General features: G+C 48.8%; 1 protein-coding gene across 2 annotated transcripts in view; it reads left to right on the forward strand.

Annotated features, from left to right (window-relative positions):
• The window catches only part of LOC129842135 (RNA-binding protein 26-like), a 78,722-nt gene that overhangs the window by 20,435 nt on the left and 40,787 nt on the right, over window positions 1–17,500 (forward strand). For both annotated transcript variants that reach the window (XR_008757469.1, XM_055910542.1), the window contains exons 11-16: window positions 8,805–8,988; window positions 9,603–9,803; window positions 10,697–10,891; window positions 12,052–12,174; window positions 16,406–16,480; window positions 16,906–17,073. Coding sequence is in view for 1 of the 2 variants with exons in the window: in XM_055910542.1 (XP_055766517.1) it covers window positions 8,805–8,988; window positions 9,603–9,803; window positions 10,697–10,891; window positions 12,052–12,174; window positions 16,406–16,480; window positions 16,906–17,073 (946 nt within the window). In the remaining variant the exon portion in view is untranslated. The remainder of the gene's footprint in view (window positions 1–8,804; window positions 8,989–9,602; window positions 9,804–10,696; window positions 10,892–12,051; window positions 12,175–16,405; window positions 16,481–16,905; window positions 17,074–17,500) is intronic.

Raw genomic sequence — 17,500 nt, forward strand, 5'->3', positions numbered from 1 at the left:
CAGTACAGGAGCTGTTCCTGTATAAACAACAAGCAGTACAGGAGCTGTTCCTGTGTAAACAACAAGCAGGACAGGAGCTGTTCCTGTGTAAACAACAAGCAGTACAGGAGCTGTTCCTGTGTAAACAACAAGCAGTACAGGAGCTGTTTCCTGTGTAAACAACAAGCAGTACAGGAGCTGTTTCCTGTGTAAACAACAAGCAGTACAGGAGCTGTTTCCTGTGTAAACAACAAGCAGTACAGGAGCTGTTCCTGTGTAAACAACAAGCAGTACAGGAGCTGTTTCCTGTGTAAACAACAAGTAGTACAGGAGCTGTTCCTGTGTAAACAACAAGCAGTACAGGAGCTGTTCCTGTGTAAACAACAAGCAGTACAGGAGCTGTTTCCTGTATAAACAACAAGCAGTACAGGAGCTGTTCCTGTGTAAACAACAAGCAGTACAGGAGCTGTTCCTGTGTAAACAACAAGCAGTACAGGAGCTGTTCCTGTGTAAACAACAAGCAGTACAGGAGCTGTTCCCTGTGTAAACAACAAGCAGTACAGGAGCTGTTTCCTGTGTAAACAACAAGCAGTACAGGAGCTGTTTCCTGTGTAAACAACAAGCAGTACAGGAGCTGTTTCCTGTGTAAACAACAAGCAGTACAGGAGCTGTTTCCTGTGTAAACAACAAGCAGTACATGAGCTGTTTCCTGTATAAACAACAAGCAGTACAGGAGCTGTTTCCTGTATAAACAACAAGCAGTACAGGAGCTGTTTCCTGTATAAACAACAAGCAGTACAGGAGCTGTTTCCTGTGTAAACAACAAGCAGTACAGGAGCTGTTTCCTGTGTAAACAACAAGCAGTACAGGAGCTGTTTCCTGTGTAAACAACAAGCAGTACATGAGCTGTTTCCTGTGTAAACAACAAGCAGTACAGGAGCTGTTTCCTGTGTAAACAACAAGCAGTACAGGAGCTGTTCCTGTGTAAACAACAAGCAGTACAGGAGCTGTTTCCTGTGTAAACAACAAGCAGTACAGGAGCTGTTCCTGTGTAAACAACAAGCAGTACAGGAGCTGTTTCCTGTGTAAACAACAAGCAGTACAGGAGCTGTTTCCTGTGTAAACAACAAGCAGTACAGGAGCTGTTCCTGTGTAAACAACAAGCAGTACAGGAGCTGTTCCTGTGTAAACAACAAGCAGTACAGGAGCTGTTTCCTGTATAAACAACAAGCAGTACAGGAGCTGTTTCCTGTATAAACAACAAGCAGTACAGGAGCTGTTTCCTGTATAAACAACAAGCAGTACAGGAGCCGTTTCCTGTATAAACAACAAGCAGTACAGGAGCTGTTTCCTGTATAAACAACAAGCAGTACAGGAGCTGTTTCCTGTATAAATAACAAGCAGTACAGGAGCTGTTTCCTGTATAAACAACAAGCAGTACAGGAGCTGTTTCCTGTATAAACAAATAGCAGTACAGGAGCTGTTTCCTGTATAAACAACAAGCAGTACAGGAGCTGTTTCCTGTATAAACAACAAGCAGTACAGGAGCTGTTTCCTGTATAAACAACAAGCAGTACAGGAGCTGTTTCCTGTATAAACAACAAGCAGTACAGGAGCTGTTTCCTGTGTAAACAACAAGCAGTACAGGAGCTGTTTCCTGTGTAAACAACAAGCAGTACAGGAGCTGTTTCCTGTGTAAACAACAAGCAGTCCAGTAGCTGTTTCCTTTGTAAACAACAAGCAGTCCAGGAGCTGTTTCCTGTGTAAACAACAAGCAGTACAGGAGCTGTTTCCTGTATAAACAACAAGCAGTACAGTAGCTGTTTCCTGTGTAAACAACAAGCAGTACAGTAGCTGTTTCCTGTGTAAACAACAAGCAGTACAGTAGCTGTTTCCTGTGTAAACAACAAGCAGTACAGGAGCTGTTTCCTGTATAAACAACAAGCAGTACAGGAGCTGTTTCCTGTATAAACAACAAGCAGTACAGGAGCTGTTTCCTGTATAAACAACAAGCAGTACAGGAGCTGTTTCCTGTATAAACAACAAGCAGTACAGGAGCTGTTTCCTGTATAAACAACAAGCAGTACAGGAGCTGTTTCCTGTATAAACAACAAGCAGTACAGGAGCTGTTTCCTGTATAAACAACAAGCAGTACAGGAGCTGTTTCCTGTATAAACAACAAGCAGTACAGGAGCTGTTTCCTGTATAAACAACAAGCAGTACAGGAGCTGTTTCCTGTATAAACAACAAGCAGTACAGGAGCTGTTTCCTGTATAAACAACAAGCAGTACAGGAGCTGTTTCCTGTGTAAACAACAAGCAGTACAGGAGCTGTTTCCTGTGTAAACAACAAGCAGTCCAGTAGCTGTTTCCTTTGTAAACAACAAGCAGTACAGGAGCTGTTTCCTGTGTAAACAACAAGCAGTCCAGTAGCTGTTTCCTTTGTAAACAACAAGCAGTACAGGAGCTGTTTCCTGTATAAACAACAAGCAGTACAGGAGCTGTTTCCTGTATAAACAACAAGCAGTACAGGAGCTGTTTCCTGTATAAACAACAAGCAGTACAGGAGCTGTTTCCTGTATAAACAACAAGCAGTACAGGAGCTGTTTCCTGTATAAACAACAAGCAGTACAGGAGCTGTTTCCTGTATAAACAACAAGCAGTACAGGAGCTGTTTCCTGTATAAACAACAAGCACTACAGTAGCTGTTTCCTGTATAAACAACAAGCAGTACAGGAGCTGTTTCCTGTATAAACAACAAGCAGTACAGTAGCTGTTTCCTGTATAAACAACAAGCAGTACAGTAGCTGTTTCCTGTGTAAACAATAAGCAGTACAGGAGCTGTTTCCTGCGTAAACAACAAGCAGTACAGGAGCTGTTCCTGTGTAAACAACAAGCAGTACAGGAGCTGTTTCCTGTGTAAACAACAAGCAGTACAGGAGCTGTTTCCTGTGTAAACAACAAGCAGTACAGGAGCTGTTTCCTGTATAAACAACAAGCAGTACAGGAGCTGTTTCCTGTATAAACAACAAGCAATACAGGAGCTGTTTCCTGTGTAAACAACAAGCAGTACAGGAGCTGTTTCCTGTGTAAACAACAAGCACTACAGGAGCTGTTTCCTGTGTAAACAACAAGCAGTACAGGAGCTGTTCCTGTGTAAACAACAAGCAGTACAGGAGCTGTTTCCTGTGTAAACAACAAGCAGTACAGGAGCTGTTTCCTGTGTAAACAACAAGCAGTACAGGAGCTGTTCCTGTGTAAACAACAAGCAGTACAGGAGCTGTTCCTGTGTAAACAACAAGCAGTACAGGAGCTGTTTCCTGTATAAACAACAAGCAGTACAGGAGCTGTTTCCTGTATAAACAACAAGCAGTACAGGAGCTGTTTCCTGTATAAACAACAAGCAGTACAGGAGCTGTTTCCTGTATAAACAACAAGCAGTACAGGAGCTGTTTCCTGTATAAACAACAAGCAGTACAGGAGCTGTTTCCTGTATAAACAACAAGCAGTACAGGAGCTGTTTCCTGTATAAACAACAAGCAGTACAGGAGCTGTTTCCTGTATAAACAACAAGCAGTACAGGAGCTGTTTCCTGTGTGAACAACAAGCAATACAGGAGCTGTTTCCTGTGTAAACAACAAGCAGTCCAGTAGCTGTTTCCTTTGTAAACAACAAGCAGTACAGGAGCTGTTTCCTGTGTAAACAACAAGCAGTACAGGAGCTGTTTCCTGTGTAAACAACAAGCAGTCCAGGAGCTGTTTCCTGTATAAACAACAAGCAGTACAGTAGCTGTTTCCTGTGTAAACAACAAGCAGTACAGGAGCTGTTTCCTGTATAAACAACAAGCAGTACAGGAGCTGTTTCCTGTGTAAACAACAAGCAGTACAGGAGCTGTTCCTTTGTAAACAACAAGCAGTACAGTAGCTGTTTCCTGTGTAAACAACAAGCAGTACAGTAGCTGTTTCCTGTGTAAACAACAAGCAGTACAGTAGCTGTTTCCTGTGTAAACAACAAGCAGTACAGGAGCTGTTTCCTGTGTAAACAACAAGCAGTACAGGAGCTGTTCCTGTGTAAACAACAAGCAGTACAGGAGCTGTTCCTGTGTAAACAACAAGCAGTCCAGTAGCCGTTTCCTTTGTAAACAACAAGCAGTACAGGAGCTGTTTCCTGTGTAAACAACAAGCAGTACAGGAGCTGTTTCCTGTGTAAACAACAAGCAGTACAGGAGCTGTTTCCTGTGTAAACAACAAGCAGTCCAGGAGCTGTTTCCTGTATAAACAACAAGCAGTACAGTAGCTGTTTCCTGTGTAAACAACAAGCAGTACAGTAGCTGTTTCCTGTGTAAACAACAAGCAGTACAGTAGCTGTTTCCTGTGTAAACAACAAGCAGTACAGGAGCTGTTTCCTGTGTAAACAACAAGCAGTACAGGAGCTGTTTCCTGTGTAAACAACAAGCAGTACAGGAGCTGTTCCTGTGTAAACAACAAGCAGTACAGGAGCTGTTCCTGTGTAAACAACAAGCAGTACAGGAGCTGTTTCCTGTATAAACAACAAGCAGTACAGGAGCTGTTTCCTGTATAAACAACAAGCAGTACAGGAGCTGTTTCCTGTGTAAACAACAAGCAGTACAGGAGCTGTTCCTGTGTAAACAACAAGCAGTACAGGAGCTGTTCCTGTGTAAACAACAAGCAGTACAGGAGCTGTTTCCTGTATAAACAACAAGCAGTACAGGAGCTGTTTCCTGTATAAACAACAAGCAGTACAGGAGCTGTTTCCTGTGTAAACAACAAGCAGTACAGGAGCTGTTTCCTGTGTAAACAACAAGCAGTACAGGAGCTGTTTCCTGTGTAAACAACAAGCAGTACAGGAGCTGTTCCTGTGTAAACAACAAGCAGTACAGGAGCTGTTTCCTGTGTAAACAACAAGCAGTACAGGAGCTGTTTCCTGTGTAAACAACAAGCAGTACAGGAGCTGTTCCTGTGTAAACAACAAGCAGTACAGGAGCTGTTCCTGTGTAAACAACAAGCAGTACAGGAGCTGTTTCCTGTATAAACAACAAGCAGTACAGGAGCTGTTTCCTGTATAAACAACAAGCAGTACAGGAGCTGTTTCCTGTATAAACAACAAGCAGTACAGGAGCTGTTTCCTGTATAAACAACAAGCAGTACAGGAGCTGTTTCCTGTATAAACAACAAGCAGTACAGGAGCTGTTTCCTGTATAAACAACAAGCAGTACAGGAGCTGTTTCCTGTGTGAACAACAAGCAGTACAGGAGCTGTTTCCTGTGTAAACAACAAGCAGTACAGGAGCTGTTTCCTGTATAAACAACAAGCAGTACAGGAGCTGTTTCCTGTATAAACAACAAGCAGTCCAGGAGCTGTTTCCTGTGTAAACAACAAGCAGTCCAGGAGCTGTTTCCTGTATAAACAACAAGCAGTACAGGAGCTGTTTCCTGTGTAAACAACAAGCAGTACAGGAGCTGTTTCCTGTGTAAACAACAAGCAGTCCAGGAGCTGTTTCCTGTGTAAACAACAAGCAGTACAGGAGCTGTTTCCTGTATAAACAACAAGCAGTACAGTAGCTGTTTCCTGTGTAAACAACAAGCAGTACAGTAGCTGTTTCCTGTGTAAACAACAAGCAGTACAGTAGCTGTTTCCTGTGTAAACAACAAGCAGTACAGGAGCTGTTTCCTGTATAAACAACAAGCAGTACAGGAGCTGTTTCCTGTATAAACAACAAGCAGTACAGGAGCTGTTTCCTGTATAAACAACAAGCAGTACAGGAGCTGTTTCCTGTATAAACAACAAGCAGTACAGGAGCTGTTTCCTGTATAAACAACAAGCAGTACAGGAGCTGTTTCCTGTATAAACAACAAGCAGTACAGGAGCTGTTTCCTGTATAAACAACAAGCAGTACAGGAGCTGTTTCCTGTATAAACAACAAGCAGTACAGGAGCTGTTTCCTGTATAAACAACAAGCAGTACAGGAGCTGTTTCCTGTATAAACAACAAGCAGTACAGGAGCTGTTTCCTGTATAAACAACAAGCAGTACAGGAGCTGTTTCCTGTATAAACAACAAGCAGTACAGGAGCTGTTTCCTGTATAAACAACAAGCAGTACAGGAGCTGTTTCCTGTATAAACAACAAGCAGTACAGTAGCTGTTTCCTGTGTAAACAATAAGCAGTACAGTAGCTGTTTCCTGTGTAAACAATAAGCAGTACAGGAGCTGTTTCCTGCGTAAACAACAAGCAGTACAGGAGCTGTTCCTGCGTAAACAACAAGCAGTACAGGAGCTGTTTCCTGTGTAAACAACAAGCAGTACAGGAGCTGTTTCCTGTGTAAACAACAAGCAGTACAGGAGCTGTTTCCTGTATAAACAACAAGCAGTACAGGAGCTGTTTCCTGTATAAACAACAAGCAATACAGGAGCTGTTTCCTGTGTAAACAACAAGCAGTACAGGAGCTGTTCCTGTGTAAACAACAAGCAGTACAGGAGCTGTTTCCTGTGTAAACAACAAGCAGTACAGGAGCTGTTTCCTGTGTAAACAACAAGCAGTACAGGAGCTGTTCCTGTGTAAACAACAAGCAGTACAGGAGCTGTTCCTGTGTAAACAACAAGCAGTACAGGAGCTGTTTCCTGTATAAACAACAAGCAGTACAGGAGCTGTTTCCTGTATAAACAACAAGCAGTACAGGAGCTGTTTCCTGTATAAACAACAAGCAGTACAGGAGCTGTTTCCTGTATAAACAACAAGCAGTACAGGAGCTGTTTCCTGTGTGAACAACAAGCAATACAGGAGCTGTTTCCTGTGTAAACAACAAGCAGTCCAGTAGCTGTTTCCTTTGTAAACAACAAGCAGTACAGGAGCTGTTTCCTGTGTAAACAACAAGCAGTACAGGAGCTGTTTCCTGTGTAAACAACAAGCAGTCCAGGAGCTGTTTCCTGTATAAACAACAAGCAGTACAGTAGCTGTTTCCTGTGTAAACAACAAGCAGTACAGGAGCTGTTTCCTGTATAAACAACAAGCAGTACAGGAGCTGTTTCCTGTGTAAACAACAAGCAGTACAGGAGCTGTTCCTTTGTAAACAACAAGCAGTACAGTAGCTGTTTCCTGTGTAAACAACAAGCAGTACAGTAGCTGTTTCCTGTGTAAACAACAAGCAGTACAGTAGCTGTTTCCTGTGTAAACAACAAGCAGTACAGGAGCTGTTTCCTGTGTAAACAACAAGCAGTACAGGAGCTGTTCCTGTGTAAACAACAAGCAGTACAGGAGCTGTTTCCTGTGTAAACAACAAGCAGTACAGTAGCTGTTCCTGTGTAAACAACAAGCAGTACAGGAGCTGTTCCTGTGTAAACAACAAGCAGTCCAGTAGCTGTTTCCTTTGTAAACAACAAGCAGTACAGGAGCTGTTTCCTGTGTAAACAACAAGCAGTACAGGAGCTGTTTCCTGTGTAAACAACAAGCAGTACAGGAGCTGTTTCCTGTGTAAACAACAAGCAGTCCAGGAGCTGTTTCCTGTATAAACAACAAGCAGTACACTAGCTGTTTCCTGTGTAAACAACAAGCAGTACAGTAGCTGTTTCCTGTGTAAACAACAAGCAGTACAGTAGCTGTTTCCTGTGTAAACAACAAGCAGTACAGGAGCTGTTTCCTGTGTAAACAACAAGCAGTACAGGAGCTGTTTCCTGTGTAAACAACAAGCAGTACAGGAGCTGTTCCTGTGTAAACAACAAGCAGTACAGGAGCTGTTCCTGTGTAAACAACAAGCAGTACAGGAGCTGTTCCTGTGTAAACAACAAGCAGTACAGTAGCTGTTTCCTGTGTAAACAACAAGCAGTACAGTAGCTGTTTCCTGTGTAAACAACAAGCAGTACAGGAGCTGTTTCCTGTGTAAACAACAAGCAGTACAGGAGCTGTTTCCTGTGTAAACAACAAGCAGTACAGGAGCTGTTCCTGTGTAAACAACAAGCAGTACAGGAGCTGTTCCTGTGTAAACAACAAGCAGTACAGGAGCTGTTTCCTGTATAAACAACAAGCAGTCCAGTAGCTGTTTCCTTTGTAAACAACAAGCAGTACAGGAGCTGTTTCCTGTGTAAACAACAAGCAGTACAGGAGCTGTTTCCTGTGTAAACAACAAGCAGTCCAGGAGCTGTTTCCTGTATAAACAACAAGCAGTACAGTAGCTGTTTCCTGTGTAAACAACAAGCAGTACAGTAGCTGTTTCCTGTGTAAACAACAAGCAGTACAGGAGCTGTTTCCTGTGTAAACAACAAGCAGTACAGGAGCTGTTTCCTGTGTAAACAACAAGCAGTACAGGAGCTGTTCCTGTGTAAACAACAAGCAGTACAGGAGCTGTTTCCTGTATAAACAACAAGCAGTACAGGAGCTGTTTCCTGTGTAAACAACAAGCAGTACAGGAGCTGTTTCCTGTGTAAACAACAAGCAGTACAGGAGCTGTTTCCTGTGTAAACAACAAGCAGTACAGGAGCTGTTCCTGTGTAAACAACAAGCAGTACAGGAGCTGTTCCTGTGTAAACAACAAGCAGTACAGGAGCTGTTTCCTGTGTAAACAACAAGCAGTACAGGAGCTGTTCCTGTGTAAACAACAAGTAGTACAGTAGCTGTTTCCTGTATAAACAATAAGCAGTACAGGAGCTGTTTCCTGCGTAAACAACAAGCAGTACAGGAGCTGTTTCCTGTATAAACAACAAGCAGTACAGGAGCTGTTTCCTGTGTAAACAACAAGCAGTACAGGAGCTGTTTCCTGTGTAAACAACAAGCAGTACAGTAGCTGTTTCCTTTGTTCTCCATGTGTTCTGTCAGACCCAACTTCAACCGGCAGAACCTCCAGGGTGGGTTCCACAACAAGAACCCTCTTCGCCAGAACCAGAAGGCGTCGTTCGGGTCTAACACCAAGCTGGCGGTCCGTCAGATCCCCCAGGGACTCAACAACATCTCCAAGCTCAACGAACACTTCAGCAAGTTCGGCACTATCGTCAACCTGCAGGTTAGAGTGATTGGCTAACGATACCTTTCTGCTTTAAGCTGTCATGTTTTTTTGGGGGCATTATTGGCATACTACTTTCTATTTAGTGCACTACTTCTTAGTGAGGTGAGGGTTAACATAACCCTATCTTCCGTGCTTCCTCTCTTGCTCCTTCCTCCCTCCCCCTGCTCACCCTCCTTCCTGTCTTCCTTCCTCTCCTCTCTTTCTCCTCTCTCTGTCTGTGTCTCTCTCCTCTCTCTTTCTCTCCTCACTCTCTCCTCTCTCTCTCTCCTTTCTCTCTCTCTCTCTCCTTTCTCTGTCTGTGTCTCCCTCCTCTCTCTCTCTCCTCACTCTCTCCCCTCTCTCCTTTCTCTGTCTGTGTCTCTCCTCCTCGCTCTGTCTCCTCTCTCTCTCCTCTCTCGGTGTCTATCTCTCTCTCCTCTCTCTCCTCTTTCTCTGTCTATCTCCCTCCTCTCTCTCTCTCCTCCTTACTCTGTCTCCTCTCTCTCTCCTCACTCTCTCCTCTCTCTCCTCTCTCTGTCTGTGTCTCTCTCTATCGCTCTCTCTCCTCTCTCCTGTCTCTGTCTCTGTCTCTCTCCTCTCTATCTCTCTCTCTGTCTCTCTCCCCCCTCTAGGTAACCTATGGTAACGACCCGGAGGGGGCCCTGATCCAGTTTGACAGTCATGAGGAGGCTAAGCGTGCTCTGCAGAGTCCTGAGGCCGTTCTCAACAACCGCTTTATTCGAGTCCTCTGGCACTGTGAGGACGGGATGGGACCGCAGGGAATGGGACCGCAGGTAATGGGACCGCAACACCATCAACCACAGTCACTCATGGTAAGTCTACATCCCAAATATGGCAGCCTATTCCCTTTTAAAAGTGCACTACTTTTCTACCAGAGCCCAATGGACCCCGGTCAAAAGTGGTGCACTTGGATTTAGGAAGCACCTTTCAGCCATTTTGTCCAATGGTCATTCATTTATTAGTGGCCTCAGATGCAGAGTTATTCCTGCTGGTCGGGGCGTACTGCAACACAGTTGGTCTTCTGTTATGTCGTTGACCTAGCCTGTTGTTGTTGACCTAGCCTGTTGTTGTTGACCTAGCCTGTTGTCGTTGACCTAGCCTGTTGTCGTTGACCTGGCCTGTTGTCGTTGCCCTGGCCTGTTGTCGTTGCCCTGGCCTGTTGTCGTTGCCCTGGCCTGTTGTCGTTGACCTGGCCTGTTGTCGTTGACCTGGCCTGTTGTCGTTGACCTGGCCTGTTGTCGTTGCCCTGGCCTGTTGTCGTTGCCCTGGCCTGTTGTCGTTGCCCTGGCCTGTTGTCGTTGCCCTGGCCTGTTGTCGTTGCCCTGGCCTGTTGTCGTTGCCCTGGCCTGTTGTCGTTGACCTGGCCTGTTGTCGTTGACCTGGCCTGTTGTCGTTGACCTGGCCTGTTGTCGTTGACCTGGCCTGTTGTCGTTGACCTGGCCTGTTGTCGTTGACCTGGCCTGTTGTCGTTGACCTGGCCTGTTGTCGTTGACCTGGCCTGTTGTCGTTGACCTGGCCTGTTGTCGTTGACCTAGTCTGTTGTCGTTGACATGGCCTGTTGTCGTTGACCTGGCCTGTTGTCGTTGACCTGGCCTGTTGCCGTTGACCTGGCCTGTTGTCGTTGACCTGGCCTGTTGCCGTTGACCTAGTCTGTTTGTTGTTGTTGGCCATGTTTGTTTATTGTTGTTGTTGTTGTGTACTACAGCAGGTGCAGCAGCCAGCCACTAGTCTGAAACAGTCAGTCAAAGACCGTCTGGGCCCTCTGCCTGCTGACAGCTCAGAGCCCAACCAAGACTCCAGTGTTGCCTCTCAGAACGCCTTTAAATCCAACCTATCAGTGAAGGAGAGGCTGGGCTTCGCCTCGAAACCAGGAAGTACACCTAGTGGACCGGCAGGAAAGGTGAGAATAAAAGTCCACTGTTTCAACAAATCTAAATATAGTTTTTGACTTGAGTTTCCCTTCTACTATAAGTCCCCAGTAATAATAACATGGACCTCCTCCAGGTGTTCTCCTATATAAGTCCCCAGTAATAATAACATGGACCTCCTCCAGGTGTTCTCCTATATAAGTCCCCAGTAATAATAACATGGACCTCCTCCAGGTGTTCTCCTATATAAGTCCCCAGTAATAATAACATGGACCTCCTCCAGGTGTTCTCCTATATAAGTCCCCAGTAATAATAACATGGACCTCCTCCAGGTGTTCTCCTATATAAGTCCCCAGTAATAATAACATGGACCTCCTCCAGGTGTTCTCCTATATAAGTCCCCAGTAATAATAACATGGACCTCCTCCAGGTGTTCTCCTATATAAGTCCCCAGTAATAATAACATGGACCTCCTCCAGGTGTTCTCCTATATAAGTCCCCAGTAATAATAACATGGACCTCCTCTCCTCCAGGTGTTCTCCTATATAAGTCCCCAGTAATAATAACATGGACCTCCTCTCCTCCAGGTGTTCTCCTATATAAGTCCCCAGTAATAATAACATGGACCTCCTCCAGGTGTTCTCCTATATAAGTCCCCAGTAATAATAACATGGACCTCCTCCAGGTGTTCTCCTATATAAGTCCCCAGTAATAATATGGACCTCCTCCAGGTGTTCTCCTATATAAGTCCCCAGTAATAATAACATGGACCTCCTCCAGGTGTTCTCCTATATAAGTCCCCAGTAATAATAACATGGACCTCCTCTCCTCCAGGTGTTCTCCTATATAAGTCCCCAGTAATAATAACATGGACCTCCTCCAGGTGTTCTCCTATATAAGTCCCCAGTAATAATAACATGGACCTCCTCCAGGTGTTCTCCTATATAAGTCCCCAGTAATAATAACATGGATCTCCTCTCCTCCAGGTGTTCTCCTATATAAGTCCCCAGTAATAATAACATGGACCTCCTCCAGGTGTTCTCCTATATAAGTCCCCAGTAATAATAACATGGACCTCCTCTCCTCCAGGTGTTCTCCTATATAAGTCCCCAGTAATAATAACATGGACCTCCTCCAGGTGTTCTCCTATATACGTCCCCAGTAATAATAACATGGACCTCCTCTCCTCCAGGTGTTCTCCACCTCTACGGGGCTGACTAAGACGGTGTACAACATGGCTGCTCTGAAAGCAGCCCAGAAGACTGCTCTGTTCGCTGGGGTCGCTGCTACAGAGGAGGCTATGAAGAATAAACAGGTGAGGATGGAGGAGAAAGGGGGAGGGATGGATGGAGGAGGAGGTGGGATGGATGGAGGAGGAGGTGGGATGGATGGAGGAGGAGGAGGGATGGATGGAGGAGAGGGAGGGATGGATGGAGGAGAGGGAGGGAGGGATGGATGGAGGAGAGGGAGGGAGGGATGGATGGAGGAGAGGGATGGATGGGAGGGAGGGATGGATGGAGGAGAGGGAGGGAGGGAGGGAGGGATGGAGGAGAGGGATGGATGGGAGGGAGGGATGGATGGAGGAGAGGGAGGGATGGATGGAGGAGAGGGAGGGATGGATGGAGGAGAGGGAGGGATGGATGGAGGAGAGGGAGGGAGGGATGGATGGAGGAGAGGGAGGGAGGGATGGATGGAGGAGAGGGAGGGAGGGATGGAGGAGAGGGAGGGAGGAGAGGGAGGGATGGAGGAGAGGGAGGGAGGGAGGGAGGGAGGGATGGATGGAGGGATGGATGGACGGATGGGACGGAGGGATGGATGGAGGAGAGGGAGGGATGGATGGAGGAGAGGGAGGGATGGATGGAGGAGAGGGAGGGATGGATGGAGGAGAGGGAGGGATGGATGGAGGAGAGGGAGGGATGGATGGAGGAGAGGGAGGGATGGATGGATGGAGGAGAGGGAGGGATGGATGGATGGAGGAGAGGGAGGGAGGGAGGGATGGAGGAGAGGGAGGGATGGATGGAGGAGAGGGAGGGATGGATGGAGGAGAGGGAGGGAGGGATGGATGGAGGAGAGGGATGGATGGAGGAGAGGGAGGGAGGGAGGGATGGAGGAGAGGGAGGGAGGGATGGAGGAGAGGGAGGGATGGAGGAGAGGGAGGGAGGGAGGAGAGGGAGGGATGGAGGAGAGGGAGGGAGGGAGGGATGGAGGAGAGGGAGGGAGGGAGGGAGGGATGAAGGAGAGAGTGGGAGGGATGGATGGAGGAGAGGGTAGGATGGAGTAGAGGGAGGGATGGAGTATAGGGAGGGAGGGAGAGAGTATAGGGAGGGAGGGAGAGAGTAGAGGGAGGGAGGGAGGGAGTAGAGGGAGGGAGGGATGGAGTAGAGGGAGGGATGGAGTAGAGGGAGGGATGGAGTAGAGGGAGGGAGAGAGTATAGGGAGGGAGGGAGAGAGTATAGGGAGGGAGGGAGAGAGTATAGGGAGGGAGGGAGAGAGTATAGGGAGGGAGGGAGAGAGTAGAGGGAGGGAGGGATGGAGTAGAGGGAGGGATGGAGTAGAGGGAGGGAGGGAGGGATGGAGTGGAGGGATGGAGTAGAGGGAGGGAGGGAGGGATGGAGTAGAGGGAGGGATGGAGGAGAAAGGGGGATGGAGTAGAGGGAGGAGAGAGTGGGAGGGATGGAGGAGAGAGTGGGAGGGATGGAGGAGAAAGGGGGAGGGATGGATGGTGGAGGAGAGGGAGGGAGGGGTGGATGGAGGAGAGGGAGGGAGGCAGGAGAGAGAGAGGGATGGAGGAGAAAGGGGGAGGGATGGAGGAGAAAGGGGGAGGGATGGATGGAGGAGAGGGTGGGAGGGATGGAGGAGAGGGATGGAGGAGAGAGTGGGAGGGATGGATGGAGGAGAGAGTGGGAGGGATGGATGGAGGAGAGAGTGGGAGGGATGGATGGAGGAGAGAGTGGGAGGGATGGATGGAGGAGAGAGTGGGAGGGATGGATGGAGGAGAGAGTGGGAGGGATGGATGGAGGAGAGAGTGGGAGGGATGGATGGAGGAGAGAGTGGGAGGGATGGAGGAGGAGAGGGAGGGATGGAGTAGAGGGAGGGAGGGAGGGAGTAGAGGGAGGGATGGAGTAGAGGGAGGGAGGGAGGGATGGATGGTGTAGAGGGAGGGATGGAGTAGAGGGAGGGAGGGAGTAGAGGGAGGGAGAGAGGGAGGGATGGAGTAGAGGGAGGGAGGGAGGGATGGAGTAGATGGAGTAGAGGGAGGGAGGGATGGAGTAGAGGGAGGGATGGAGTAGAGGGAGGGAGGGAGGGATGGAGTAGAGGAAGGGAGGGAGGGATGGAGTAGAGGGAGGGATGGAGTAGAGGGAGGGATGGAGGGATGGAGTAGAGGGAGGGATGGAGGAGAAAGGGGGAGGGATGGAGTAGAGGGAGGGATGGAGTAGAGGGAGGGATGGAGGGATGGAGTAGAGGGAGGGATGGAGGAGAAAGGGGGATGGAGTAGAGGGAGGAGAGTGGGAGGGATGAAGGAGAGAGTGGGAGGGATGGAGGAGAAAGGGGGAGGGATGGATGGAGGAGAGGGTGGGAGGGATGGATGGAGGAGAGAGAGGGAGGGATGGAGGAAAAAAGGGGAGGGATGGATGGAGGAGAGGGTGGGAGGGATGGAGGAGGAGAGGGATGGATGGAGGAGAGAGTGGGAGGGATGGATGGTGGAGAGGGAGGGAGGAGGAGAGAGTGGGAGGGATGGATGGAGGAGAGGGTGGGAGGGATGGAGGAGGAGAGGGATGGAGGAGGAGAGAGTGGGAGGGATGGATGGAGGAGAGAGTGGGAGGGATGGATGGAGGAGAGAGTGGGAGGGATGGATGGAGGAGAGAGTGGGAGGGATGGATGGAGTAGAGGGAGGGATGGAGTAGAGGGAGGGAGGGAGGGATGGAGTAGAGGGAGGGAGGGAGGGATGGAGTAGAGGGAGGGATGGAGTAGAGGGAGGGAGGGAGGGATGGAGTAGAGGGAGGGAGGGAGGGATGGAGTAGAGGGAGGGATGGAGTAGAGGGAGGGATGGAGTAGAGGGAGGGATGGCGGGATGGAGTAGAGAGTGGGAGGGATGGAGGAGAAAGGGGGAGGGATGGATGGAGGAGAGGGTGGGAGGGATGGATGGTGGGAGGGAGGGATGGATGGAGTAGAGGGAGGGAGGGAGGGAGTAGAGGGAGGGAGGGAGTAGAGGGAAGGAGGGAGTAGAGGGAGGGATGGAGGGAGTAGAGGGAGGGAGGGAGTAGAGGGAAGGAGGGAGTAGAGGGAGGGATGGAGTAGAGGGAGGGATGGAGTAGAGGGATGGATGGAGGGATGGAGTAGAGGGAGGGATGGAGGAGAAAGGGGGAGGGATGGATGGAGGAGAGGGTGGGAGGGATGGAGGATGAGAGAGTGGAAGGGATGGAGGAGAGAGTGGGAGGGATGGATGGATGGAGTAGAGTGAGGGATGGATGGAGTAGAGGGAGGGATGGAGTAGAGAGTGGGAGGGATGGAGGAGAGAGTGGGAGGGATGGAGGAGAGAGGGGGAGGGATGGATGGAGGAGAGGGATGGAGGAGAGAGTGGGAGGGATGGAGGAGAAAGGGGGAGGGATGGATGGAGGAGAGGGTGGGAGGGATGGAGGAGGAGAGGGATGGAGGAGAGAGTGGGAGGGATGGATGGAGGAGAGAGTGAGAGGGATGGAGTAGAGGGAGGGAGGGAGGGATGGATGGTGGGAGGGAGGGATGGAGTAGAGGGAGGGATGGAGTAGAGGGAGGGATGGAGTAGAGGGAGGGAGGGAGGGATGGAGTAGAGGGAGGGAGGGATGGAGTAGAGGGAGGGAGGGATGGAGTAGAGGGAGGGATGGAGTAGAGGGAGGGAGGGAGGGATGGAGTAGAGGGAGGGATGGAGTAGAGGGAGGGATGGAGGAGAGGGAGGGAGGGATGGAGGAGAGGGAGGGATGGAGGAGAGGGAGGGATGGATGGAGGAGAGGGTGGGTGGGTGGCAGGAGGAGAGAGTGGGTGGGTGGCAGGAGGAGAGAGTGGGTGGGTGGCAGGAGGAGAGAGTGGGTGGGTGGCAGGAGGAGAGAGTGGGTGGGTGGCAGGAGGAGAGAGTGGGTGGGTGGCAGGAGGGGAGAGTGGGTGGGTGGCAGGAGGGGAGAGTGGGTGGGTGGCAGGAGGGGAGAGTGGGTGGGTGGCAGGAGGGGAGGGTGGGTGGGTGGCAGGAGGAGAGGGTGGGACTAAGGAGGAAGAGATGGATAGAGGAGAAGGTGGGAGGGTGGATGGAGGAGAAGGTGGGAGGCTGGACGGGGAAGGTGGGAGGGTGGATGGAGGAGAAGGTGGGAGGCTGGAAGGGGAGGTGGGAGGCTGGAAGGGGGGAAATAAGGGTTAGGGAAGAGGTGTCATGTTCTTTCATCTCTAATCCTGTAAGGAGACTTCTGGGAAAAGAGTCTGAACGTAACAGTTGGCTTTATGTAGTTTTTCCAGACGCTCAGAGCACTTTACCGTGGTTGTGGACGAGGTGAATTACCACTTTAATATCCCCCTGACAGGAAGCCCTGCGGCTCCAACAGGAAATGAGGAAAAAGAAGCAGGAAATCCTGGAGAAACACATCGAGACTCAGAAGGTGAGTTTTTTCCCCCCATAGAGAATGATAGAGATCTCTAGTGGCCAACAGGAGGTTTTTTACATGGGCAGCGCCATTAAGGGCCTCCACCACGCTTCTGCCATTTTAAAGTAGTCAACGACGTGGGGTTTTCCTATGGGTTGTAGCCCTGCCCATGTTGTCACCAACGCTGGAAACGGCACATATATAGAAAGATGAGTCCTCTATCTATCTCTATGGTTTTACCTCACCAGTGGCTCAATTAATCTATCCTTGATTCCTCTCTCCTTGATTCCTCTCTCCTTTCCTTCTCAAAACCCATTGAAGAAGAAGGTCTGAGGTAGAGGAGATGAGGTGGCCATGTAAAATGAATCCCTCTCTAGTCCCTAGAAGGTTGCTAGTATCATGTTGTTTTTCATCCTCTCTCTCGTACTCCCACGTTCCAGCTGTTGATCTGTAAACTGGAGATGAACAAGACGATGAAGGCAGAAGACAAGGCAGTGATCATGACGACGCTGGGAACACTCACCAAGAGTATTACTAAACTACAGCAAGAGATTAAAGGGATCTCTAACCCGTCTGGAGTACGGGGGGCGCCCAAGAGCAAGGCTCAGGTACACACACACACACACACACACTCACACACACACACACACACACTATAACTCCAATCATCGTGATTTATTTAAACACTAATGTGTAATTTAACCAATATAACAAACCCAACTTTCTGAAGAGGCGATAACGGCAGGGGAAATGCCCCCTGTCTGTGTTTGTGTCGAGGCCTCAACATCCAGAGGAGGTTTGGGAAACTCTCTGTGCCAGTCCATCATCCCCGTCTTGGACCAGTATAAAAATATATATATATATATATATATTCTAAATGATGCTATTTTTAATCTAGCCTATATAATTGATATTAAAAAACAGCCTATAGATAATCTGTCAGGTAGAGAGAGAGAGAGGAGGGGGGGGACGGCAGCTCTCAAACAGCCTATAGATAATCTGTCAGGTGGGGGGGGGCAGGTCTCAAACAGCCTA

The sequence above is a fragment of the Salvelinus fontinalis genome, unplaced genomic scaffold, assembly GCF_029448725.1.
Source record: "Salvelinus fontinalis isolate EN_2023a unplaced genomic scaffold, ASM2944872v1 scaffold_0017, whole genome shotgun sequence".
NCBI lineage: Eukaryota > Metazoa > Chordata > Actinopteri > Salmoniformes > Salmonidae > Salvelinus > Salvelinus fontinalis.